This window comes from Schistocerca cancellata, chromosome 1 (genome assembly GCF_023864275.1).
Source record: "Schistocerca cancellata isolate TAMUIC-IGC-003103 chromosome 1, iqSchCanc2.1, whole genome shotgun sequence".
Lineage (NCBI taxonomy): Eukaryota > Metazoa > Arthropoda > Insecta > Orthoptera > Acrididae > Schistocerca > Schistocerca cancellata.
In genome coordinates this window covers 538,817,120-538,843,479 of record NC_064626.1, presented here as the reverse complement: position 1 = coordinate 538,843,479, position 26,360 = coordinate 538,817,120, and the positions used below count along the sequence as shown (strand labels likewise).

General features: G+C 41.9%; 1 protein-coding gene across 1 annotated transcript in view; it reads left to right on the top strand.

Annotated features, from left to right (window-relative positions):
* The first annotated feature begins 9,274 nt into the window (after positions 1–9,274).
* The window catches only part of LOC126188837 (uncharacterized), a 33,559-nt gene continuing 16,473 nt past the window's right edge, over positions 9,275–26,360 (top strand). Inside the window, exon 1 of the mRNA XM_049930497.1 lies at positions 9,275–9,758. Coding sequence (XP_049786454.1) covers positions 9,426–9,758 — 333 coding nt within the window. The 5' untranslated portion in view covers positions 9,275–9,425. The remainder of the gene's footprint in view (positions 9,759–26,360) is intronic.

Here is a 26,360-nt window from a genome sequence, read left to right as displayed (position 1 = left end):
CACTTTTGTGACCTTCGTTGCCTTCATAGACCTTACTGTTATACATCATTGGATGCGTCTCGATAGCCGCTATCAGAAAATAAGTACCAAAGTATAGCATCCCATTAAACAAAAGTTGACTTTCATATCTCTGAAGCCATCCCACCTAGCAACAAAAAACCAACGTCATATTATGGCTTCCGTTGTCCCATGCAACATCTGTCCCACAAACGTTTCAGCTCCTATCATACTTTCGGAGCTATTCTTGCTGGCAATAGTTAGTGACTCACCCTGTATAAGAAGGGTAAAAGAACGGACCAGAAAAAATACAGACCAATATTCCTAACTTCGGTTTGCTGCAGGATCCTTGAACATATTCTCATTTCGAATATAATAAATTTTCTTGAGACCTAGAAGCTTATGTCCACGAATCAGCGTGGTTTTAGAAAGCATCGCTTCTGCGAAACTCTTTCGACGAAGATCAACAGGCAGATTCCATATTTCTAGATTTCTGTAATGATTCGACACGGTGCTACACTGCCGACTGTTAACGAAGATACGACCTTATGGAATAGGCGAGTGTTCATCAGTGAAAAGGGTATCGTCAGAAGTGCACCGGGGGAAATGTTATAGGACAACTACTATTCTCTATACACATAAATGATTTGGCGGACAGGGCGGGTGGCAATTTGCGGTTGTTTGCTGATGATGCTGTGTGGTGTACGTTAAGTTGGAAGTTGAGTGACTGTAAAAGGAAAGATGAGTTAGACAAAATTCCTAATTCTTTTGATGAATGGCATTTAGCTCTAAATGTAGAAAACTGTAAGTTAATCCGGATGAGTAGCAAAAATAATATCGTAATGTTCGGATACAGCATTAGTAGCGTACCTCTTGACACAGTCACGTCATTTAAATATCTGGGCGTAACAATGCAAGCGATATGAAATGGAACGGGCATGTGAGAATTGTGGTAGGAAAGACGAATGATCGACTTCGGTTTATTGGGAGCATTCTAGGAAAATGTGCTTCATCTGTAAAGGCGCTACATGTAGGACCCTAGTGCGATCTATTCTTGAGTACTGCTCGAGTGTTTGGGATCCGTAACAGATCAGATTAAAGGCAGACAACAATGCAGTTCAGAGGCAGGTTGCTAGATTTGTTATCGGTAGATTCGAACAACACGCAAGAGTTAAACGGAGATGGTTCGGAAACTCAAATGGGAAATCGTGCAGGGAAGGTTCATTCTTTTCGAGAGAAACTATTGAGAACATGTACAGAGCCGGATTTGAAGTTGATTGCAGAACGATTCTTTTGCCTCGGACATATAATGCGCGTATGGACCACGAAGACAAGATATTTTTTCCTCGTTCTATTTGCGAGTGTAACAGGAAAGGAAACGCCTAGTATAGGTACCGGGTACCCTCCGCTACGCGCCATAAGGTGGATTGCGGAATACTGACGTAGATGTAGGTATCAGTGGAGAGCTCCTCTGCGGCGTGCTACGGTAATCTGGGACGGGAATTTCGGTCTGTACCAGGACGACAGACATCCATATCTACTGAAAACAAAAATTGATTGTTGTTGTTGCGGTCTTCAGTCCTGAGACTGGTTTGATGCAGCTCTCCATGCTACTCTATCCTGTGCAAGCTTCTTCATCTCCCAGTTCCTACTGCAACCTACATCCTTCTGAATCTGCTTAGTGTATTCATCTCTTGGTCTCCCTCTACGATTTTTACCCTCCACGCTGCCCTCAAATACTAAATTGGTGATCCCTTGATGCCTCAGAACATGTCCTACCAACCGATCCCTTCTTCTGATCAAGTTGTGCCACAAACTTCTCTTCTCCCCAATCCTATTCAATACTTCCTCATTAGTTTTGTGATCCACCCATTTAATCTTCAGCATTCTTCTATGGCACCACATTTCGAAAGCTTCTATTCTCTTCTTGTCCAAACTATTTATCGTCCATGTTTCATTCCATACATAGCTACACTCCATACAAATACTTTCAGAAATGACTTCCTAACACTTAAATCTATACTCAATGTTAACAAATTTCTCTTCTTCAGAAACGCTTTCCTTGCCATTGCCAGTCTACATTTTATATCCTCTCTACTTCGACCATCATCAGTTATTTTGCTCCCCAAATAAGAAACCTCCTTTACTACTTTAAGTGTCTCATTTCCTAATCTAATTCCCTCAGCATCACTCGACTTAATTCGACTACATTCCATTATCCTTGTTTTGCTTTTGTTGATGTTCATCTTATATCCTCCTTTCAAGACACTATCCATTCCGTTCAATTGCTCTTCCAAGTCCTTTGCTTTCTCTGACAGAATTACAATGTCATCGGCGAACCTCAAAGTTTTTTTTTCTTCTCCATGGATTTTAATACCTACTCCCAATTTTTCTTTTGTTTCCTTCACTGCTTGCTCAATATACAGATTGAATAACATCGGGGAGAGACTACAACCCTGTCTCAGTCCCTTCCCAACCACTGCTTCCCTTTCATGTCCCTCGACTCTTATAACTGCCATCTGGTTTCTGTACAAATTGTAAATAGCCTTTCGCTCCCTGTATTTTACCCCTGCCACCTTCAGAATTTGAAAGAGAGTATTCCAGCCAACATTGTAAAAAGCTTTCTCTAAGTCTACAAATGCTAGAAACGTAGGTTTGCCCTCCCTTAATCTAGCTTCTAAGATAAGTCGTAGGGTCAGTATTGCCTCACGTGTTCCAACATTTCTACGGAATCCAAACTGATCTTCCCCGAGATCGGCTTCTACTAGTTTTTCCATTCGTCTGTAAAGAATTCGTGTTAGTACTTTGCAGCTGTGACTTATTAAACTGATGGTTCGGTAATTTTCACATCTGTCAACACCTGCTTTCTTTGGGATTGGAATTATTATATTCTTCTTGAAGTCTGAGGGAATTTCGCCTGTCTCATACATCTTGCTAACCAGATGGTAGAGTTTTGTCAGGATTGGCTCTCCCAAGGCTGTCAGTAGTTCTAATGGAATGTTGTCTACTCCGTGGGGCCTTGTTTCGACTCAGGTCTTTCAGTGCTCTGTCAAACTCTTCACGCAGTATCGTATCTCCCATTTCATCTTCATCTACATCCTCTTCCATTTCCATAATATTGTCCTCAAGTACATCGCCCTTGTATAGACCCTCTATATACTACTTCCACCTTTCTGCTTTCCCTTCTTTGCTTAGAACTGGGTTTCCGTCTGAGCTCTTGATGTTCATACAAGTGGTTCTCTTACCTCCAAATGTCTCTTTAATTTTCCTGTAGGCAGTATCTATCTTACACCTAGTGAGATAAGCCTCTACATCCTTACATTTGTTCTCTAGCCATCCCTGCTTATCCATTTTGCACTTTCTGTCGATCTCATTTTTGAGACGTTTGTATTCCTTTTTGCCTGCTTCATTTACTGCATTTTTATATTTTCTCCTTTCATCAATTAAATTCAATATTTCTTCTGTTACCCAAGGATTTCTACTAGCCCTTGTCTTTTTACCTACTTGATCCTCTGCTGCCATCGCTACTTCATCCCTCAAAGCTATCCATTCTTCTTCTACTGTATTTCTTTCCCCCATTCCTGTCAATTGTTCCCTTATGCTCTCCCTGAAACTCTGTACAACCTCTGGTTCTTTCAGTTTTTCCAGGTCCCATCTCCTTAAATTCCCACCTTTTTGCAGTTTCTTCAGTTTTAATCTACAGGTCATAACCAATAGATTGTGGTCAGAGTCCACATCTGCCCCTGGAAATGTCTTACAATTTAAAACCTGGTTCCTAAATGTCTGTCTTACCACTATATAATCTATCTGAAACCTGTCAGTATCTCCAGGCTTCTTCCATGTATACAGCCTTCTTTTATGATTCTTGAACCAAGTGTTAGCTATGATTAAGTTATGCTCTGTGCAAAATTCTACCAGGCGGCTTCCTCTTTCATTTCTTAGCCCCAATCCATATTCACCTACTACTTTTCCTTCTCTCCCTTTTCCTGCTACCGAATTCCAGTCACCCATGACTATTAAATTTTCGTCACCCTTCACTATCTGAATAATTTCTTTTATTTCATCATACATTTCTTCAATTTCTTCGTCATCTGCAGAGCTAGTTGGCATATAAACTTGTACTACTGTAGTAGGTGTGGGCTTCGTATCTATCTTGGCCAAAATAATGCGTTCACTATGCTGTTTGTAGTAGCTTACCCGCATTCCTATTTTCCTATTCATTATTAAACCTACTCCTGCATTACCCCTATTTGATTTTGTGTTTATAACCCTGTAGTCACCTGACCAGAAGTCTTGTTCCTCCTGCCACCGAACTTCACTGATTCCCACTGTATCTAACTTGAACCTATCCATTTCCCTTTTTAAATTTTCTAACCTACCTGCCCGATTAAGGGATCTGACATTCAACGCTCCGATCCGTAGAACGCCAGTTTTCTTTCTCCTGATAACGACATCCTCTTGAGTAGTCCCCGCCCGGAGATCCGAATGGGGGACTATTTTATCTCCGGAATATTTTACCCAAGAGGACGCCATCATCATTTAATCATACAGTAAAGCTGCATGCCCTCGGGAAAAATTACGGCCTTAGTTTCCCCTTGCTTTCAGCCGTTCGCAGTACCAGCACGGCAAGGCCGTTTTGGTTATTGTTACAAGACCAGATCAGTCAATCATCCAGACTGTTGCCCTAGCAACTACTGAAAAGACTGCTACCCTTCTTCAGGAACCACACGTTTGTCTAGCATCTCAACAGATACCCCTTCCGTTGTGGTTGCACCTACGGTACGGCTATCTGTATCGCTGAGGCACGCAAGCCTCCCCACCAACGGCAAGGTCCATGGTTCATGGGGGGAAAAATTGATTACGTATTTTAATTTCCTCGAGGCAGTAACTAAAACTTTACGACTACTCCCGTCCCATTAAATTAGCAGACGGAACGAACACGAGAAGGAGAGCATGAATGATCATTTTTGTTGGAATCATGTGAATAACACAACGATCATCACCAATATAAACTGGGACTGTTGTTGAAAAGTGTCCGTTATAAATAAAAAAAAATACTTAGTAAAGAAGTAAGAAGTACCATCCAGTAAGCCTTAACGGAAGAAAATTCTTGCAATAGCAGTAAATTTGTCTATTGGTTAACTGCCAACTAGCTCAGCAGATGACGAAGAAATTGAAGAAATGTATGATGAAATAAAAGAAATTATTCAGATAGTGAAGGGAGACGAAAATTTAATAGTCATGGGTGACTGGAATTCGAGTGTAGGAAAAGGGAGAGAAGGAAAAGTAGTAGGTGAATATGGATTGGGGCTAAGAAATGAAAGAGGAAGCCGCCTGGTAGAATTTTGCACAGAGCATAACTTAATCATAGCTAACACTTGGTTCAAGAATCATAAAAGAAGGCTGTATACATGGAAGAAGCCTGGTGATACTGACAGGTTTCAGATAGATTATATAGTGGTAAGACAGACATTTAGGAACCAGGTTTTAAATTGTAAGACATTTCCAGGGGCAGATGTGGACTCTGACCACAATCTATTGGTTATGACCTGTAGATTAAAACTGAAGAAACTGCAAAAAAGGGGGAATTTAAGGAGATGGGACCTGGATAAACTGAAAGAACCAGAGGTTGTACAGAGTTTCAGGGAGAGCATAAGGGAACAATTGACAGGAATGGGGGAAAGAAATACAGTAGAAGAAGAATGGATAGCTTTGAGGGATGAAGTAGTGAAGGCAGCAGAGGATTAAGTAGGTAAAAAGACGAGGGCTAGTAGAAATCCTTGGGTAATAGAAGAAATATTGAATTTAATTGATGAAAGGAGAAAATATAAAAATGCAGTAAATGAAGCAGGCAAAAAGGAATACAAATGTCTCAAAAATGAAATCGACAGGAAGTGCAAAATGGCTAAGCAGGGATGGCTAGAGGACGAATGTAAGGATGTAGAGGCTTATCTCACTAGGGGTAAGATAGATACTGCCTACAGGAAAATTAAAGAGACATTTGGAGATAAGAGAACCACTTGTATGAACATCAAGAGCTCAGATGGAAACCCAGTTCTAAGCAAAGAAGGGAAAGCAGAAAGGTGGAAGTAGTATATAGAGGGTCTATACAAGGGCGATGTACTTGAGGACAATATTATGGAAATGGAAGAGGATGTAGATGAAGATGAAATGGGAGATACGATACTGCGTGAAGAGTTTGACAGAGCACTGAAAGACCTGAGTCGAAACAAGGCCCCACGGAGTAGACAACATTCCATTAGAACTACTGACAGCCTTGGGAGAGCCAGTCCTGACAAAACTCTACCATCTGGTGAGCAAGATGTATGAGACAGGCGAAATTCCCTCAGACTTCAAGAAGAATATAATAATTCCAATCCCAAAGAAAGCAGGTGTTGACAGATGTGAAAATTACCGAACAATCAGTTTAATAAGCCACAGCTGCAAAATACTAACACGAGTTCTTTACAGACGAATGGAAAAACTAGTAGAAGCCGACCTCGGGGAAGATCAGTTTGGATTCCGTATAAATACTGGAACACGTGAGGCAATACTGACGTTACGACTTATCTTAGAAGAAAGATTAAGGAAAGGCAAACCTACGTTTCTAGCATTTGTAGACTTAGAGAAAGCTTTTGACAATGTTGATTGGAATACTCTCTTTCAAATTCTAAAGGTGGCAGGGGTAAAATACAGGGAGCGAAAGGCTATTTACAATTTGTACAGAAACCAGATGGTAGTTATAAGAGTCGACGGACATGAAAGGGAAGCAGTGGTTGGGAAGGGACTGAGACAGGGTTGTAGCCTCTCCCCGATGTTATTCAATCTGTATATTGAGCAAGCAGTAAAGGAAACAAAAGAAAAATTGGGAGTAGGTATTAAAATCCATGGAGAAGAAATAAAAACTTTGAGGTTCGCCGATGACATTGTAATTCTGTCAGAGACAGCAAAGGACTTGGAAGAGCAGTTGAATGGAATGGATGGTGTCTTGAAGGGAGGATATAAGATGAACATCAACAAAAGCAAAACAAGGATAATGGAATGTAGTCGAATTAAGTCGGGTGATATTGAGGGTATTAGATTAGGAAATGAGACACTTAAAGTAGTATAGGAGTTTTGCTATTTGGGGAGCAAAATAACTGATGATGGTCGAAGTAGAGAGGATATAAAATGTAGACTGGCAATGGCAAGGAAAGCGTTTCTGAAGAAGAGGAATTTGTTAACATCGAGTATAGATTTAAGTGTCAGGAAGTCATTTCTGAAAGTATTTGTATGGAGTGTAGCCTTGTATGGATGTGAAACATGGACGATAAATAGTTTGGACAAGAAGAGAATAGAAGCTTTCGAAATGTGGTGCTACAGAAGAATGCTGAAGATTAGATGGGTAGATCACATAACTAATGAGGAAGTATTGAATAGGATTGGGGAGAAGAGAAGTTTGTGGCACAACTTGACGAGAAGAAGGGATCGGTTGGTAGGACATGTTCTGAGGCATCAAGGGATCACCAATTTAGTATTGGAGGGCAGCGTGGAGGGTAAAAATCGAAGGGGGGACTAAGAGATGAATACACTAAGCAGATTCAGAAGGATGTAGGTTGCAGTAGGTACTGGGAGATGAAGCAGCTTGCACAGGATAGAGTAGCATGGAGAGCTGCATCAAACCAGTCTCAGGACTGAAGACCACAACAACAACAACAGGTTAACCATTTTCCTGTCATCAATTAAACTATCGAAAAATTATTCCTGTCGCCCGTTTATTTTGTTGATAAAACGGCGTAGCGAACTGCAGTAGGCAACAACCCATACAAACAAAATTTTCACACATTCCGCTAGCGAATGAAATGTATACAAAGACGACACTGCTTATAGAATAGCAGACAACGGAGTGATGAACAAGCAGTAAGAGGTGTGGAGCAACGGGGAATCTCATGCTTTTTTTAAGGGTGAAAAGAACCATATACAGAGCAGTTGCAGCATAGCGCACGACCTTGACAATGGCTATATCCCCAGAGCAGGGATAGTCATCCTTTTCACGTACCGCCCGCTTTTGTACCTGTGTTCATAGTAAAAACTAATCACCCACGGGTTCCACAGCAATGGTTATTTATAAAGTAGGGAAGTAACTTTATGTTATAAACCTTACAAAGCAGAGTTATGGTAAGTTAAAGCGTATAATAATAATAATTACTTACCAAATATTTTGTGTCACAATTTTATGAATACCTAATGAAATGTTTTTTTTAAACCCTTACCGCCCATCATGAAAGCTGGAACGCCCACTAGTGGGCATCACTATATGCACCCATGAAAACGATACATCTGGATAGTCGGTGAGTTAATTGGGCCTAAATAAGGATGCGTCTTGGTTCGTCTAAAGCTTATTTACTGGTGAATCTCTAGCCGTCAACGGGACGTTACATTCTGTTTAAAAAACAAAATATGCCAACTTGCATTGACTTCTGCCATTAAGTCCGACAAACCATTACATTTGGGAAACAAATGCAACATGAATATTGGTAGATACAGCATGTTGGCATTAAACCCATTAATGAGAATGATCTGAGTGGGATATATAATGCCCACCTATCCTAAGTGCGAGGCCGGTGTACGCAAAAACGTAATTTGGAATTCCTGAAAATGTACTTCACATCCATTATGCAAATAAAAAGATTAAATTCGGCTACGTATGCAGATGGAATGAAAGACAGGGAAGATGCTACAGAGCTCGAGCGAATTACAACTGACAAGCAGTGGGTTGCGCTCGTGCAGTGAGCTAAGTGTTGCCTGTCTCTGATGTGGTTGGATTATTGAGAATAATTATATGAAGAACGAACATCACAATTGAGAGCTCTAGTTTGCGCTCCAGCGGGCCACCCTCTCCCCCCATTACCCCTCTCCCCCTGCAACAACGATCGATGCTCGCGTTTCAGGCCACAGCAAAACGAGTGCCCGGCGCGGTGCGTGCACGCATGCTTGCGTGCGCGCGTGAGTGCGTGCGGGACGGCCAGGGCGGAGCGGACGTGCATGATGGCGTGCGTGCTAGCGTGCGTGGCGAGTCCGCGCGCTTGTGTGAGTAGTGTGTGTGTGTGTGTGTGTGTGTGTGTGTGTGTGCACGTGTTCCTGCGTAGCTGCGACCGTCTATATGTATGTATGAGTGTGTGTGCGTGTGTGTGTGTGCGCGCGTGTGTGTTTGTGCGCGCCCCTCCCCGGGCGCCGAGGCCGCAGTTCCCTTCGCCGCCGTCCGTGTTTGTTCGCACGCGTTCGCCGGCCGCGGCGGCGCACCAGCTCAGTTGTTCGTTCGCATTCGCGGCGGACGCAGCTCGGCTGGTATCCCGCGCTCGCCAGCGCTCGTTGCCCAGCGCCTCAGCTCTCTTTCCACAACGCACGCCACGTATCGGACGAGAGCCGCTCGGCGGCGTCGCGTCGAGATGGAGTGGTCCAACGACCTGTCTCTGCAGCTGATAGAGGCTTACCGCGATCGGCCCGTTCTTTGGGACGTCAGCCACAACTATTACAAGCTGGCCAACCGTCGCAACGAGGCTTGGGCTGAGATCGCCAAGCTCTTCAACTGCGACGTCATGGAGGTGAAGAAGAAGATGAATTCGCTACTGTCGTCGTTCCGCCGAGAACGACAGAAGGAGGGGCTGCGGCGCTCGGGCACCGGCCCGGAGGAGGTGTACCACTCCACGTGGTTCGCTTTCAACAGTCTCAAATTCCTGTTCGACAGATACCGGCCTCGCCGCCACAGGCACAACTTTGAGGTGAGTTCTGCCAACAACAGCCGCCCTATCTGTTTTCTGAATGTTATATTTACTGTACAAATTGCACGTAAGTATTCTTTTTTTCGCAGGCTGTAATATATTGTATACAGTGCAGGTATGCCTTACTCTACTACACTACAGACATAGACGTCGCATGAAAGTTTACCGCAAGTGTATTTCAGCTAACATCCATATTGTTGTGTCTTATTGTCTACATTCCGAAGACTCATTTCATGCAGTTCTCCATCCTCGTAATCAACCCTCTTAATCTTTGCATAACTACCGCAATTACTTCCCTGACTGGGTGTTGTGTGATGTCCTTAGGTTACCAGAATGAGATTTTCACTCTGCAGCGGAGTGTGCGCTGTATCGTCCTTACGTTAGTTAGGTTTAAGAAGTTCTGAGTTCTAGGGGGCTGATGACCGTAGATGTTAAGTCCCATAGTGCTCAGAGCCATTTGAACCATTTTTTGAATTACTTCCCTTTGAAACTGCTTACTCTAAGTAAGTATTGACCTTCCTCTGGTAGTTTTCTACGTTGGCGAAATTAATGATTCGTTGATGCCTCAGGATGTGCCCTATCAATCTATTCCTTTTTTAGTCGAGTTGTGCCATAAATATCTTTTCTCTTCAACTAGATTCAGTACCTCCTTATTGGTTATCCGACCCAATGATCTTCAGCGTTCTGCTGTAGCGCCGTATTACAAAAGCTTCTATTTTTGCCAGCACCGTGTGAAGTCCACATTTCCCTTCCGCATAACCTACACTCTAGACAAATATCTTTAGAAAAGACTTTCTAACACTTAAATTTCTCGTTTTCAGAAAAGCATTTCTTGCTATTGCCAGCCTGCAGTTTATATTCTGCTTCGAATATCTTTAGCTATTACTATTATTATTAAGGAAATGTTTGTAACTGTATAAATACATAGGAAAAGACTAGTTGTAGGCTTGAGCAAAACAACAATGAAGGCTTTTAGCTCAGTTTCCCCATTGTAGACCCGTTGAATGGCGCGCTGTTTACGTCACAGGCACCGTTTGAATTATGCCCTAACATCACCTGTCTTAAGTCATTTCCCAGTGATTTCACACTGACGAGATTTTTCGGGTTTTACTGCCTTCATAATGTTAGCAGATGTCCAACCAAACTGTGTTCATTTTTCCCATAAATGGAATCGTCCAGAAAGGCGGAAACATGGAAACATACTATTCATATACATATTATGAACATCATGGAGGCTACGAATATCGTTTAACCGTTCAGGATATCCTCCAACTGCTAAACTCAGGTCATTGTACAGCTCTTGGAAAATAATATCTATCGCGTAACAATTGTTTTTAAGAATGAAACATGACTAAATACTGTTAAGTGTTTCCTGTCAGAGTCCGACCATTACAGGTCACATTATTTGAGACGGCAGGACTGAGATTTGGGCGTTCTATTACACAAGAGGCGATGCCCAAAATAATTTCTTAGTATGACGTTTAGGACTGTTTTGGATGTAGCCAAGCGAATTCCTATTGTATATCAGGGTGTGGAACTAGAGTGGCTTCTCCGTTATCTTCGCAAATGAGCCTTGAAGTCCGATACGGAGCGACCATGTTGTCGACTTGACTGTTCAGCACGATAAGCGAAAGATGAAGCCCTGTGCTGTAACGTAACAAATATGTGAAAACGAGACTCGAAAATTAGATAGTCGTACGCCTTTTATTTTCACTTCCAAGTAGTTAGGCTTTGTCCGTAAATAATTTCAGACACTCAATGACAAAAGCACACCCAAAGGCTGGCTGTAATTCCTTTTGCTTAAAGCCAAACAGTTATGAGGCGCCAGTAGTTTGATGATGCATGTAATAATGAGCTGAAGTTGGTGGCAGTCACGTTCATCACCGATATTGTGGTAGCCAGCAGTTATTTTTTGTTCACTGTCCGTTATTAAACTCTGCGATGTACATCACTTGAACATTTATCTATACAAATAAAAGTAAATTGCCATATGTATGAAAGAACACCTAAGAAATGCTCAACTGATTTTGTTGATTTCTTTCTGTTTTTGTGTTCGTAATTGTCAGGTTAAAGCTTGTATGAATGAAAATTTTTCGAAAATCCACCGGGAAAGTCAGAAATTAGGATGTAGTTTTCCGCGGAAATCCCAGTAAAATAAATGCGACGGTGGGTTTGACAATATAGGAACATAACAAAAACAAATTCCGCACTGAACAGTGATATTGCGCTTAAAGAAAGGAATACAAATGAAACCAGTATTTCAATGTTATAGTTGGTGACCAAATCTTTGATGTTGCAAAGACTGAAGTGATATCAGTTCGTGGTAATTTGGTGTGTTGTAAACATTCAATTTGTTTCAGTTCGTGTTTTCTTTCATTTGCGTCGAAATATCAGACGGCGTACGCGCAGCGCTGGCCAGCTACATGATGACGAAGTGCACAGACAGTGTCTGGAGGCAAATCCAATAAGAAATTCCCAAGCGCGATCCATTATGACTCTGGAACAACGGATACAGTGAGTTCGACAGTTGGACCTTACGCACAATATACATATACACGTTCACAGTAAACACTTTCCGTAAACACTTTCAGTAAACCGGCTGCGAGAAAAAACATCCTAAACTGTGCTGTGAAAATGTGCGGTTTTGTTTTCTTTCTCGCAGTTACTTCTAACACACAACAGGAAAGTTGTGTTCGTGGCTAACTTTATAATCTTATCTGTTCCTATATTAAAACCATTCGAAATACTGTCATTAAAGCCACTGTCCCCGCACAGATCCAGCAGCTGGGAAGGTCTCTCTCATACCCCGCGTACTAATCATTCCAACAGATTTACCCACTTATTTTGACTTCTATTCCCATTCAAGGTTCTGTTTGCAATAACAATACATAAGGTCAGAGATAGGAGGGGGAGGAAATGGATATATCGAAGGGGGAGGAGGATATGGACAGGGATACGAGGGAGGAGGAGATGGATGGAGAGAGTGTGGGGTAAGAGATGAACAGGGAGCGGGCAGAACTTGATGAACATATAGGGGGGGGGGGGGGGAGGACACGGAGATGAACAATAGGAGGGTGGAGAAGGAGAGGGATAGAGAATGGGGGGGGGGGAGGAGAAGAAGATTAGGACGTATATCCAATTCCATACACATTTAGCAATTGCGTAGCACTGTCAGGTTTGCTAGTGGTTTATATTTAAAATTACACTTTACCAACGACTTTAAGGGTAGCGTAGCTACGGTGTCTCTTGCGCAACTTGCTCGCAGCTGAGGAGCACATTTCTCAGTGGAGAGATTCATGTGTCAAAATTAATTGTTTATAAGTATTCGATCTGAAAAAATTATCTTTGCGGCTCGTGCGCAACTTACTCATTGCTGAGGAATATGCTTCTTTGGGGAGACATTCTAGAAAGTTTTAACAATTCTACAAATGAAAGGCGACAGTACATTGGTGAGATACCGGGTTCCACTTAATAGGTCAGAGGTCCATTACAAGCTCAGTCTGATAGGATGCAGGTCAAACACAAGACGAGGGTAATTCTAAGCAGAATCGGTATTACTGCCGTAAGCTGGCGTGGCTGTATTGGGAAAGAACAAGAGCTCCAGGCTCAAAGGGAAAGCGTACGTATCCCACTTATAATGAAAATACATGTTTGAAGTCGGTGGTACGTATAAAACATCGTCCGAAATTGTACTAAATTCTTTGTCTGATAATTATTTGAGCAATTATATCAGGACGCCACTCCAAATATAAGTGGTAGCGTAACATACTTGACCCCTTAGTAACAAACAAGCCTGAGCACATAGGGAGCATCACGGCGGAATCTGTGATTAGTTACAGCGAGACTGAATATCGTAACATCCAAATCCACCAAAAATAAACGCAAAGTACATCTACTTAAAAAAGCAGAAGGAAATCCATTTGATGTCTTCCTAAGAGACAGTCTCCGTTCCTTGCAAACTAACTATGTAAGAGTACACAACGTGTGGCTTAATTTCGAAGAAATGCTATGGACTGCAATTAAGAGATGAAAAAAGCATGCCAGATTTAAAAGGACCAACATCTCCAACATTAGCTTTAGTTTACTGGAGCTTGAAGTTCAGCGTGGACTTAAATGTGAAATGCTTTTAATGGTTCCCACAATGAATCTCCGTCCCGAAATCGGGCAGAACATCTAAAGAGATTGTGGTTGTATGTAAAGTACACCAGTGGGTAGACATGATCACTACCGTCACTGCGCCATAGCAATGGTAATGTTAACGATGACAGTTTCATTAAACAGCAATTAGTAAACGAGGTCCGCATGCTTAGCTGGGCGGTAAAGTACTCGCCTCCCATGCAAGCGGGCCCGGGTTTGATTCCCGGCCGGGTTGGAGATCTTCACCGCTCGGGGACTGGGTGTTGTGTTGTCATCATCATTTCATCCTCATCACCGGCGCGCAAGTCGCCCAATGTGGCGTCTACTGAAATAAGACTTGCACTTGGCGGCCAAACTTCCTTGGATGGGGCCTCCCGGCCAACGATGCCATACGCTCATTTCAATTTTTTAGTAAACAAGGTTTTCCGAAATTCCTTCACCAAAGAAGACGAAGTAAATATTCCAGAACTGGACTCAATAACAGCTGCAAACATGAGAAACTTTGGAGTCGGTATCCTCGATGTAGCGAAACAAATATTATATACCTCTTAGGTTGCCTTCAGAGTATGCTTACAGAATAGATCCACATTTAGCAATCTTGTATAACCGCGCTTTCGACAAAAGATCACACGTAAAGATTAGAAAGTCGCGCATATCGCTTCACTACACAAGAAAGGAAACAGAAGTAATCCACAGAATTATAGGTTCGTATCACTGACGTCGATTTGCAGTAGGAACACTGTGTTCGAACGTTATAGCCTCATAGGCCCTCTGCTGATTTTAAATTGTATAAACGATTTAAGAGGTAATCTGAGCAGCCGTCTTAGATTGTTTGCATATGAGGCTGTCGTTACGGTCTAGTAAAGTCATCAGGAGGTCAAAACCAATTGCAAAATAATTTAGATGAGTTATCTGTATGGTGCGAAAAGTGGCAGTTTGACTCTAAAGAATGAAAAGTGTAAGATTATCCACTTGAGTACTAAAAGGAACCCGTTAAATTTATATTACCCGATATATCGCTCAAATTTGAAGACCATAAATTCAACTAAATACCTATCGATTACAATTACGAACAACTTCAATTGGAAGAATCACGTAGATAATTGTTGAAAAGGTATCCAAAGACTGCGTTTTTATTGGCAGAACACTAAAGAGACTGCCTATACTAAGGTTGTCCGTCCTCTTCTGGAGTACCGCTGTGCAATATGGGATCTTTAACAGATAGGATCGACGGAGGTCATCGAAAAAGTTCAAGGAAGTGTAATTCGTTTTGTATTATCACTAAATAGGGTAGAGAGTGTTACGGATACGATATACGAGTTGGGGTGGCAATCATTAAAAGAGAGGGGTTTTTTGTTGCGGCTGGATCTGTTCCAGAAATTTCAATCATGATCTTTCTCTTCTGAATAAGACAATATCTTGCTGGCGTCCATCTAAATAGAGAGAAATGATCATCGTAACAAAATAAGAAAAATCAGAGCTCGCACGAAAAGATTTAACTCTTTGTTTTTTCCGCGTGCTGTTCGGGTGTGAACGGTAGAGAAACAGTTTAAAGGTGGTTCGATGGCTCCTCTGCGAGGCACTTGAGTGTGAATTGCAAGGTAGTCCTGCAGATTTAGATGCAGATGTAAATGTAGATGTAGAGACAATGCTGCAGCATCTAGTTCCATAGCGATAATGTGATTCCTCACAGGATTAGTAAAAGACGATTACTGCTCGAAAACCAGAATCTAGAAATTTCTGTGTCCAACAAAATTGTACTGATCTGACCCCATATGATTTTCTCAAAAATAAAAGAAACTATCTGCAGTGTGGAAGTGGGTGTGTGTGCCCCCTCAACAAAGAAATTTTAAACAACCCTCCAAGGGAGAGTTTCACAACTCCCTTACTAAGTGTCTAGGGATGATTTGCCGATGCGTAAAACCCCTTGGGAACTTCTCAAAGAAAATATCATAATCAGTAGTGGTTCTGCCTTGTAGCAGCCCCCCCCCCCCCCCCCCCCCCAGGCATGATACTGTGCCACCTCGTCTTGTACCGTGCATCTCTCTTCAGTTCTGGATAGTTGTCCTTTTCCTCCCTTACACTGTTTTGATATCACAATCTTCCTCTCCCTCTCTTTCCTTTTTCTATCTTTTCAATTCCTTCTCAGTTCCTTTTCTTAAGACGTGGCGTAGATTTTTCTTCCTTTTCCTTCTGGTGTCTAAGAGGCCATCCATTTTCCCCAGCTCTTCTCAACATTCCTCGTTCCCCATGCTATCCTCCCAACTCACACTCTCTAGTTTCCTCCAAACCCATACTGCCAGTTCCTTTAGACTTCTTTCCTCGTAGTTTCGGTATGTCCAGGTCTCCACCACATGTGTAGCAATAACAGGACAGTGTGGGAAAGAGGTTATAAAATGAACATAAATAAAAATAAAACAAAGATAAAAGAGTGTAACAGACTTAAATCAGGGGACTTTGATTAGTAAATGAGACGCTGAAATTGAGAGAAGTGTTCTTCCATTTGGACAGCAAAATAACTGATGACGAGTAAGGTAAAGAAGATGTAAAATGTAGACTGGCAATGCAGAGAAAATAATACTGAAAAAGAGAAACATTTTAATATTGCAGTATAAATTTAACTATTAGCAAATGGGAAATATAGTTTGTTGGTGCATAAGTTCGTAGCGTTTTTCTATGAGTTTAATAAACACAACAGGTATACAGAAGAGAGACTCTAGTCATCAATAATATATTCTCCTTAACTATTTACAACAGTCTGTCAACACTGTGGTAACTTCTAGGTACCGCGACTGCAGAAATCACGGGGTTTTGAGGCGAAGACCTCGTCGAGTCATTTCCAGAGCGCATTTTCATCCGGAACGAAATTTTCTTGAAGTTGTTCGATAGAGAGTAGAAAAAGGTGAAAATATAAGGACGCGAGATCAGGTGGGTGCGGAATGACTTCTCAACCCAATTCCTGAATAGTGTTTTTTGTCAATCTAGCAGAATGCGGGCGTTGAGAAGCACCATTTCACGCAGTCTTCCAGGTGGTTATTCTTGGATTTCTTCTGCAAGACGCCTGTATCGTTGACAATAAATGCTAGCAGTGATGACTACACCTGGGGGAAGCAATTCGTCGTCCTCCATACAGTCGCTGTTCCACCAGATACATAACATTATCTTTTGCGGATGCGCGCAAGCCTTTTTACGTGGATAGAGAGAACCAACCATTCCTTTCTTTTCCTTATATTAGCCAAAAGAGACCATTTCTTGTCACCAGTAACGATATAGGATTGGAATGGTTGGTATTGTTCATGACCCAATTGACGACGAGCAAGCAGAGATGCACATTATGGCCACTTTCTGATTTTTTTGATTTTGTGATTGTACCCGTACACCCTATTTTTTAATCTTCCCCATTGCATGCAAATGTCGCACGATGGTGGAATGATCACAGTTCATCAAATCAGCCAGTTCTCTAGTACATTGACATGGATCATTCTGGATTAACGCGTTTAAACGATCTTCATGAAGTCCCCATGCCTTTATGAACGTGGGGGACCAGTAATGTAAAAACGAGCCTCCTTAAAACGAGAAAACCATTTTTTTGCCTTGCACTGTCCAGTGTTATTATCTCCATACACGGTGCAAATGGATGGCAAATAGAAGAATATGTTGGAAATATTCTGATTTCGACATTTGGCACTCCATTTTCTAGCGTTCACATCCCCACTATCTCCAAATGGCAATATGTGAACTAAAATAGCAACAGTGAACTAACTACAAATGAAAATGACAGTCAACAAATAATTCCATAGCAACCGGAATATCAACAGCAAAATAAAAACGCCATGAACTTATGCTCCAACCTATTATTTGTCTGGAGTATGGCCTTATATAGAAATGAAAGGTGGACGATAAATATTACTGAAAGTGATGAGAAAGGAATAGAAGCTTTTGAAACGTGATCTTACAGAAAAATGCTGGAGATCAGATGAGTGAATCTGATAATTAATAAACAGGTACTGAGCAGACTTAGGGAGAAAATAAATTGACAGTACAAATTCACTAAAAGGAGGAATAGGCAGGTAGGATTCATTTTGATGCACAAAATAATAATTTGATGATGGAGGTAAGTTTGTGAGGAGGGGGGTTGGTGCAAGGTGCGGTGGCGGGGCTTGGTAGATTAGAGAGAGAGAAAGGTTTTATAATTCCAAGCAGGTTCAGATGAATGTAGACTGCAATGGTTATGAGGAGATGAAGAGGATGTATTAGGGCGGAGAGAGCCTAAAACCAGTTTTCTGATCGGAGACCACAGTAACGACAACAACCTATATTCCTTCAGCATTTCGTTATGATTTTTTCAACAAGGTCTCTGCCAAAACATTTGGCATCCCAACGACAATTAGTGCTGTATCATTTTATGATTTTGAAGAGTTGCGCTCTAACCTTCTTTCCTTTGGGAAATTCTCATTCATTATTTACAAATCATATTTTCTGCAACAGTCTGCGAATGTCGTATCGAAATTTTACTTTTATAGGTATATATGTTTTAGAAAGCGCTAGATTGTACATCTGTGTTTCCTGACTGCAGACGCAAACATGAAACGAACAGTATGTGGTACAGGGTGACAATTATTGAACTATATGACAAAAACGTAAATTAGTTACAAACTACGGCGTTTACTCACTTTATTCAACATGTAAGCGTCACTACAGATACTCGGATTCAGGTTATCACCTATTCGATATGCCTCCATCATTGGCAATGATGTGACGCAGACGAATCGCGAAATTCTGCATGACCCGCTGAAGTGTCGGAACATCGATGCAGTCGATGACCTCATGAGTGGCTGTTTTCAGCTCAGCAATGGTTTTGGCGTTATTGCTGTACACCTTGTCTTTAATATAGCCCCACAAAAAGGAGTCGAAAGTGTTCACATCCAGAGAGAGAATATGGCGGCCAATCGAGACCCATGCCAATGGTCTCTCGTGACCGTAGAGTCAGAATGCAGTTCCCAAAGTGCTCCTCTAAGACATCAAACACTCTCCTGCTTCGATGGGGTCGACCTCCGTCTTGCAGGAACCACATCTTGTCGAAATCAGCGTCACTTTGGATAAGGGAGATGAAATCATCTTCAAATCCTTCTCGTACCGTTCGGTAGTCACCGTGCCAGCAAGGAATATCGCACCGATTATTCCTTGACTGGACCTTGCACACCACACAGTCACCCGTTGAGGGTTAAGAGACTTCTAGATCGCAAAATGCGGATTCTCAGTCTCCCAACTGCACCAATTTTGCTTATTCAGAATGAAATTTTGACTCTGCAGCGAAGTGTGCGCTGATATGAAACTTTCTGGCAGATTGAAACAGTGTGCCGGGCCTAGACTCGAACTCCGGACCTTTGCCTTTCGCGGGCAAGTGCTCTACCGTCTTCTTTTTTTTTATCGTTGTGTTTGGTCGTTGTGGACGTCACATGACATCCGGTCAAGTCCGTATGTTGATCCTTCCACTCAGTTTTTTATTACAGAGGCCAACCAGCTCTCTGATCGAACACGCTGAGCTACCGTGCCGGCATCCGTCTGAGCTACCCATGCACAACGCACGCCCCGTCCTCACAGCTTTACTTCTACCAGTACCTCATCTCCTAGCCTCCAAACTTCACAGAAGCTCTCCTCCCGAGCTCGAGCCTCGGTCCAGCACACAGTTTTAATCTGTCAGGAAGTTTCAATTTTGCTTATTGACGAACGCATCCAAATGAAAGTGGGCTTCGTCGCTAAACCAAAAGAAACCATGCACATACTAATTCCCATCATGCTCCGCGGCCAACCGTGCAGTTTGAACGTCCTAACGCAAACCTTTCAGAAGTTATGACGATTTTATTTCATGTAGTTCGGTAATCGTCATCCTGTTATGTAGTTCACTAAGGATTCAAAATGTCTTAGATAATCAATATACAGCAAATTGCTCCCCTTCTATCATCCCAACTAAAGTGATTGCTTTGATGTGAAACGCTTTCATTTAAACACGTTTCCTGTTGCCCAATTGTCATCCTTGGCGAAATGTAGATTATCAACACGTGATCTACATCTAAATTCACGTCTACGTGTGTGCCCTACAATCCACCTTTCGGTGTGAGGCGGAGGGCACATGTACCACTGCTAATTTCACCCTTTCCCTGTTCCATTCGCGAATGGGTGTTGCGAAAATAAGCTTGCCTCTCATTCGCGAATGGGTGTTGCGAAAATAAGCTTGCCTCTAAGTCTTCATGCTAATTCAAATTTCTCTGATTTTCTCGTCTGAGTAGTTCTTGAAATGTATCTGGATAAAGTAAAACGTTGTACGCTCCTACCCGGCAAATGATCTCTCGAAATTTTAACAACAGACCTAACCGTCATGAACATTACCTCCTTTGTAGCGTCTGCCACGGAGTTTATTGGCCATCTCCGGAACTATTTCGTCTACTGGAACTACGAGGACGCAGTGTAGGTAAATTACCCAGTCTATGTAATCCGACCTAGGAATTCAAATATTCATTATACCTATAACTTCGCAATACTCGTCTGATTTTAAGTCCCCTTCATGAGAACACCCAGTCTGTTAATATTTATCAGATCACGCAATACTTCTTTTCATTCCAGCTTGCTGACTGTTTACTTCGTCTTTGATAAATTTAACTAGACAGCTCTGTCCTCGGCAAGTATAAATTCTGCTCCATTCTCTGGTAAAATTTATTTTCAGGCTGTAAAGTTCTTATCCAAAACGAATGTCCCTTATTCCGGAATTTTCCAGTTGTTATGCTAACTCCCATGATGAAAGTTCCGCTCGTTTCTTTCTAGGGTAATCGGTTCGTCAAATTTCTTTCCTTTAAGGACATTCATTTATGTAAACATGGATTGTTGAACATGAAGTAAGGAAAGAGAAGGAAACTGGTCGCAGCATATTCAAACTAACTATTTCTGCAGTCAACTGCAGTTTATTTAGAAAAACCACTGTAAATTTAATTACAATTCGCTGACAGGGATTTGAACCCCTCTCCTGTCGAATACGACTGCAGTGTCTTTACCACTAAGATTCTCCATACCTAGCAAGGTTCAAAGCTATGACAATTGTCTCTTTGCAGTGTTTCTGTAATTTCTGTTGGAGCTTAACAGCTATCGTAGCCATTGAGGCCCACATGAAATCTCCCTTCTGCTTCGGACCCACATGAAATCTCCCTTCTGCTTCGCTCATAAGAGCAGTTTTAGTATTGCGTTCATTTGAACTCTGTATTGCTGGAGTAATTCTGAAATCGCCACAATGTACATTAATAAACGGAGTAAATTTCTGAAAATCGCAGGTATATGAATTAAAGAAGTTCAGTGTTACGGTTCCGGAGCCCCAAAGTATAGATTGAACAAGATTTACTGTGATTCAACTGCACTGACGAAAAAAAATCACAACACCGAGGAGGAGTTGTGTGACATAAACGAAAATTGGTAGGCGTGTTTCTACATCTGAAAGATGTCTATTCAAACTTCGCGCCAGTCGGATAAGAGTAGCACTAATAGAGCCACAATGAGAATGCAAATCAGGTTTGCTTTAAATACCTTTTGTAACTGTTGTAAGTGTTAGTTACCACTGAGATTGAGATTTGAGGTTGGACATGGTGAGTCAAGAATGCCTTTAAGACGACAAAGACGTCATTATCAACACCTCACTGCGTTTGAACGAGGTCGCGTAATAAGGCTACGAGAAGCTAGATGTTACTTCTGCGATGTTGCAGAATGCCGTGGCAGAAATGAAGCCACTGTACATGATTGCTGGCAGCGGTAGTCACGAGAATGTACGGTCTCAAAACGTCCGGGCTCCGGACGGCCGTGTGGCACTATCGAGAGGGAAGACATCGTGTAGGTGTATGGCTCTGACACATCGTACTGCATCCGCAGCAGCAATCTGAGCAGCAGTTGGGACCACAGTGTCGCGACGAACTGTTACAAATCGATTACCACCGCCATTTGTGACTTCAGTGGTGTCAAGCGAGAGCTAATTGGAGGGCGGGGTGGAGGTCTGCTGGTTCCGCCTTGGTGCCAGTGATGGCCATGTGTTGGTAAGGAGGATGCCAGTTGAAGGTCTGCAACCAACCTCTCTGTATGCGACACACACTGAACTTGCACATGGAGTTGTGATCTGGAGTGCAATGGCAGCAGGAGCACTGTCGTGGTTATCCCACGCACTCTTATCGCAAATTTGTACGTCAGTCTGGTGATTTGACATGTTGAGCCGCCATTCATGAACAGCATTCCAAGTTTTTTTTCCAACAAGATAACGCTCGCCCACATTAACGCTGTTGTAACCCAACGTGCTCTACAGAGCGTCGACATGTGGCCATTGCCTGCTCGATCACAAGATCTGTCTCCAAGTGAGCACATGGGATATCACCGGATAACAACTCCAGCTCATCCACAGCCTGCATTAGTCGCCCCTGTATTGACTAACCACATGCAACAGGGATGGAACTCCGCCCCCAAACTGAAATCTGACACCTATGCAACTTAACACAATGCAAGCACATTTGCATGCTTGCATTCAACATTCTGGCGGTTACACAGGTTACTAATGTACCAGCATTTCACATTTGCAAATGCTTATCTCACGCTTACATTGACTTGTGATCTTGCAACGTTAATCACTTAAACCTTGACAAATGTATTGGCAAATGTATTTCCGAAATTTCATTACTCTACATAAATTAATTTTTGGTGTTGCCATTTTTTTCATTCAGTTTATTACACGATGAGCTTGCTGCCGTTTAGTTTTCGTGGCATTTTTTTTTTTTTTGCCATTTTACATAGTCGTTCACGAGACTCCGTGTTTGGCCGGCCGGGGGCCGGGGTGGCCGAGCGGTTCTAGGCGCTTCAATCTGAAACCGCGCTTGCTACGGTCGCAAGTTCGGATCCTGCCTCGGGCATGGATGTGTGTAATGCTCTTAGGTTAGTTAGGTTTAAGTTGTTCTGAGTTCTAGGGGACTGATGACCTCGGATGTTAAGTCCCATAGTGCTCAGAGCCATTTGAACCATTTGAACTCCGTGTTTGGCTGTTTTGATCCCAGACCAAAACGTAGACAAAACAAAAGCTACAAAAATCATATCTGTAATATAAAATGTAGTTGTAAATCTGGGGAAAAGAAAGATTCTCGTAATTTCAGAAGTAAGTTGCAGGATATATGCAAAGTAAACCAGCGCACAGTGATTTCGGAGTAACAGTGAGATGGCTTATTTTGGCCATGGACTTGAAATCACTTGATGGAACTCATAAAACTATTTAAGTATTCACGTTTAAAAACCGCAAATCAGTGTCAGTGTCCCAAATCAATATCGTTTCTCTTTCGTGCGCACAGGAAACAGCATTAAAATAATCGTTGTTTTCGATTGACAGTTTGCTTATAGGATTAACTCTCGTGGTCGTGGGCCAGGTTGACGTTCGAATAGGTCTCTTAAGTTTCTGCCTTCTCAAGTGTATTGCCTTGTGAAAACATCAGTTTTTACTGCATTTATCTGAATATGTTATGCTAGTATGCGCAAGCTACGTGGAACTACTAACGACCGCAGCTCAACAACGTTCGTTACCCTAAACTGTACGCAAAGGATACTGAACGAGACTCTAACAGAGGGGGCATTCCAATCAACGTTCGTCCATAATCACGAGAGATCTTCTTACGGACAATGTGGCACAGGAATCAAAGATACGGGTTGAGATGTACGCCCTAGTTGGAAAGGTAGAATTGAAGTTCACGGCCATTTCTCCTACGTTGCCCGTCCAATGGAGCTTTAAGAGGTTATCTACTTGTGCTTCTCGTCGCAAGTACTCATCTCTTCCAACTTTAGTTCTGTACGGGGAACGTCAGAAGGAGTTATTAAAGGCGTATGTGAGTGTTTTATTTCTTAATCGCGTTTCGCTTTTAGTGCAATCGTCACAAGGCAATGAAGTATTACTAGAAACTGTAAATATCTAGTAAAATAAAATAAATGCTTGTTTCTGCAAGGCGCACCTGCATATGGTTGATATACGTCTTTCGCGTTCGTCAGTGGTCGTTATTCACAAATTTACTAGTGTACCGTCTCTCCATTGGCACAGAGTCTATTTTCTTCCACTTCTTCTGCAGGCTTCTCATTTCCTACGGCGGTGCATAACAGCCGCGTACGTTTCTCTTTATACTGGTTGTTTAGTTCGTAAGACATTGTCAAAAATAGTTTACACCAACTGATTAGAGTTCACAGTCTCGTTTAAATTGGACTATCGAGAAAGACCTACTTTTCTGTCTATTCGTCGTGAGACTTCAATGAACAATACTTTTAACGTGAAGTGTTAAGCTATACCTCGTACAGTAACACGACTTCCGCGATATGTGGAACCGAGCGATAACCGTGTAGGTCGAATTCGCTGAAGTCGGTGTCCAATTCTGCGTATTAATACATACAAATTGTGTTCATTTGGGACCAGAGATTAAAGAAAACAAGGTAATTTATAAGAAAAACGTACAATAAAATATTCAACAATACAACAAATTATATTACGGTACAATATTGTAACAATGTACACCGAATACGTTGTGACGTAGAAAGATTCATAAAAACAATGTCGCCTGACGAGCCAAATTTTTTCTTCTCACGCAAAATTTCCTCGTAGCATGCTAATCAAGTTTTTATTCCCCGTTTTCTATCACTAATGAGCATTTATTGGAGTCTTTTTTTCTCTAAAATTTGTAAGGTAAAGACACCAGAAAGATAATTGACGCTTCGGTTCATAATGGAAGCAAGACTAAAGAAAAATCAAGACACGTCCATTAGATTTGTTGATCCGGAAAAAGCATTCGATGTCAAATGATACAAGATGTTCGAAATTCTGAGGAAAATAAGGGTGAGCTACAGAGAGAGAGAGATGGGTAATATACAACATGTACAAGAGACAATAGGGAATAATAAGAGTGGAAGACCAAGAACGAAGTGCTCGGATTAAAAATGGTGTAACACACTAACACAGGGATGTAGTCTTTCGCCCCTACTGTTCAATCTATACAACGAAGAAGTAATGATGGAAAAAAAGAATGATTCAGGAGTGGAATTAAAATTCAAGATGAAATTACAATGACACAATTCGCTGAAGACATCATCAGTGAAAGTGAAGAAGAATTACATGATCTGCTGAAGAGTATGAAGGGTCTAACGAGTACAGAATAAGGATTGAAAGTAAATCAAAGGTGAAAGTAATGAGAAATATCGGGAATGAGGCCAGCGAGAAACTTAACATCAGGTTTGATGGTCACGAAATAAAGTTAAGGAATGCTACTACGTAGGCAGCAACGTAACCAATGACGGATGGAACAAGGAGGACATCAAAAGCAGACTAGCACTGGCAAAATGGGCATTCCTGGCCAAGAGAAGCCTTCTTCAAATTAAGGCCTATGTATGATTTTGTTTTTGCGTCATCAGTCTTCTGATTGGTTTGATGCTGCCCGCCACGAATTATTCCTCTCCTGTGCCTACCTCTTCATCTCAGAGTAGCACTTGCAACCTATGTCCTCGATTATTTACTGGATGCATTCCAATTTCTGTCTTCCTCTACAGTTCTTGCCCTCTACAGCTCCCTCTAGGAGCATGGTAGTCATTCCCTAATGTCTTAATATATGTCCTATCATCCTGTTCCTTCTCCTTGTCAGCGTTTTCCACATATCCATTTCCTCGCAGATTCTGCGCAGAACCTCCTCATTCCTTACCTTGTCAGTCCACCTAATTTTCAACATTCGTCTGCAGCACCACATCTCAAATGCTTCGATTCTCTTCTGTTCCGGTTTTTCCACAGTCCATGTTTCACTATCATGCAATGTTGAGCTTCAAACGTATATACTCAGAAATTTCTTTCTCAAATTAAGGCCTATGTTTGATACTGGTAGACTTCTCTTGACCAGGAATGCCGTTTGCGCCAGTGCTAGTCTGCTTTTGGTGTCGTCCTTGCTCCGTCCGTCATTGGTAATTTTGTCGCCTAGGTTGTAAAATTCCGTATCTTCATCTACTTCGTGACCATCAATCCTGATGTTAAGTTTCTCGCTGTTCTCACTTCTGCTACTTCTCGTTACTTTCGTCTTTCTTCGATTTACTCTCTGTCCATATTCTGTACTCATTAGACTGCTCATTCCATTTAGCAGATCTTGTAATACTTCACTTTCACTCGCGTTAGCAATGTCATCAGCGAATCGTATCATTGATATTATTTCACCTTGGATTTTGATTCCACTCCTGAACCTTTCTTTTATTTCCACATTGCTTCTTCGCTGTATAGATTGAACAGTAGGGGCGAAAGACTACATCGCTGTCTTACATCCTTTCTAATCCGAGCTCTTCGTTTGTGGTCGTTCACTGTTATTATTCGCTCTTGGCTCTTGTACATATTGTATATTACCCGTCTCTCCCTATAGCTTACCCCTATTTTTTTTCAGAATTTCG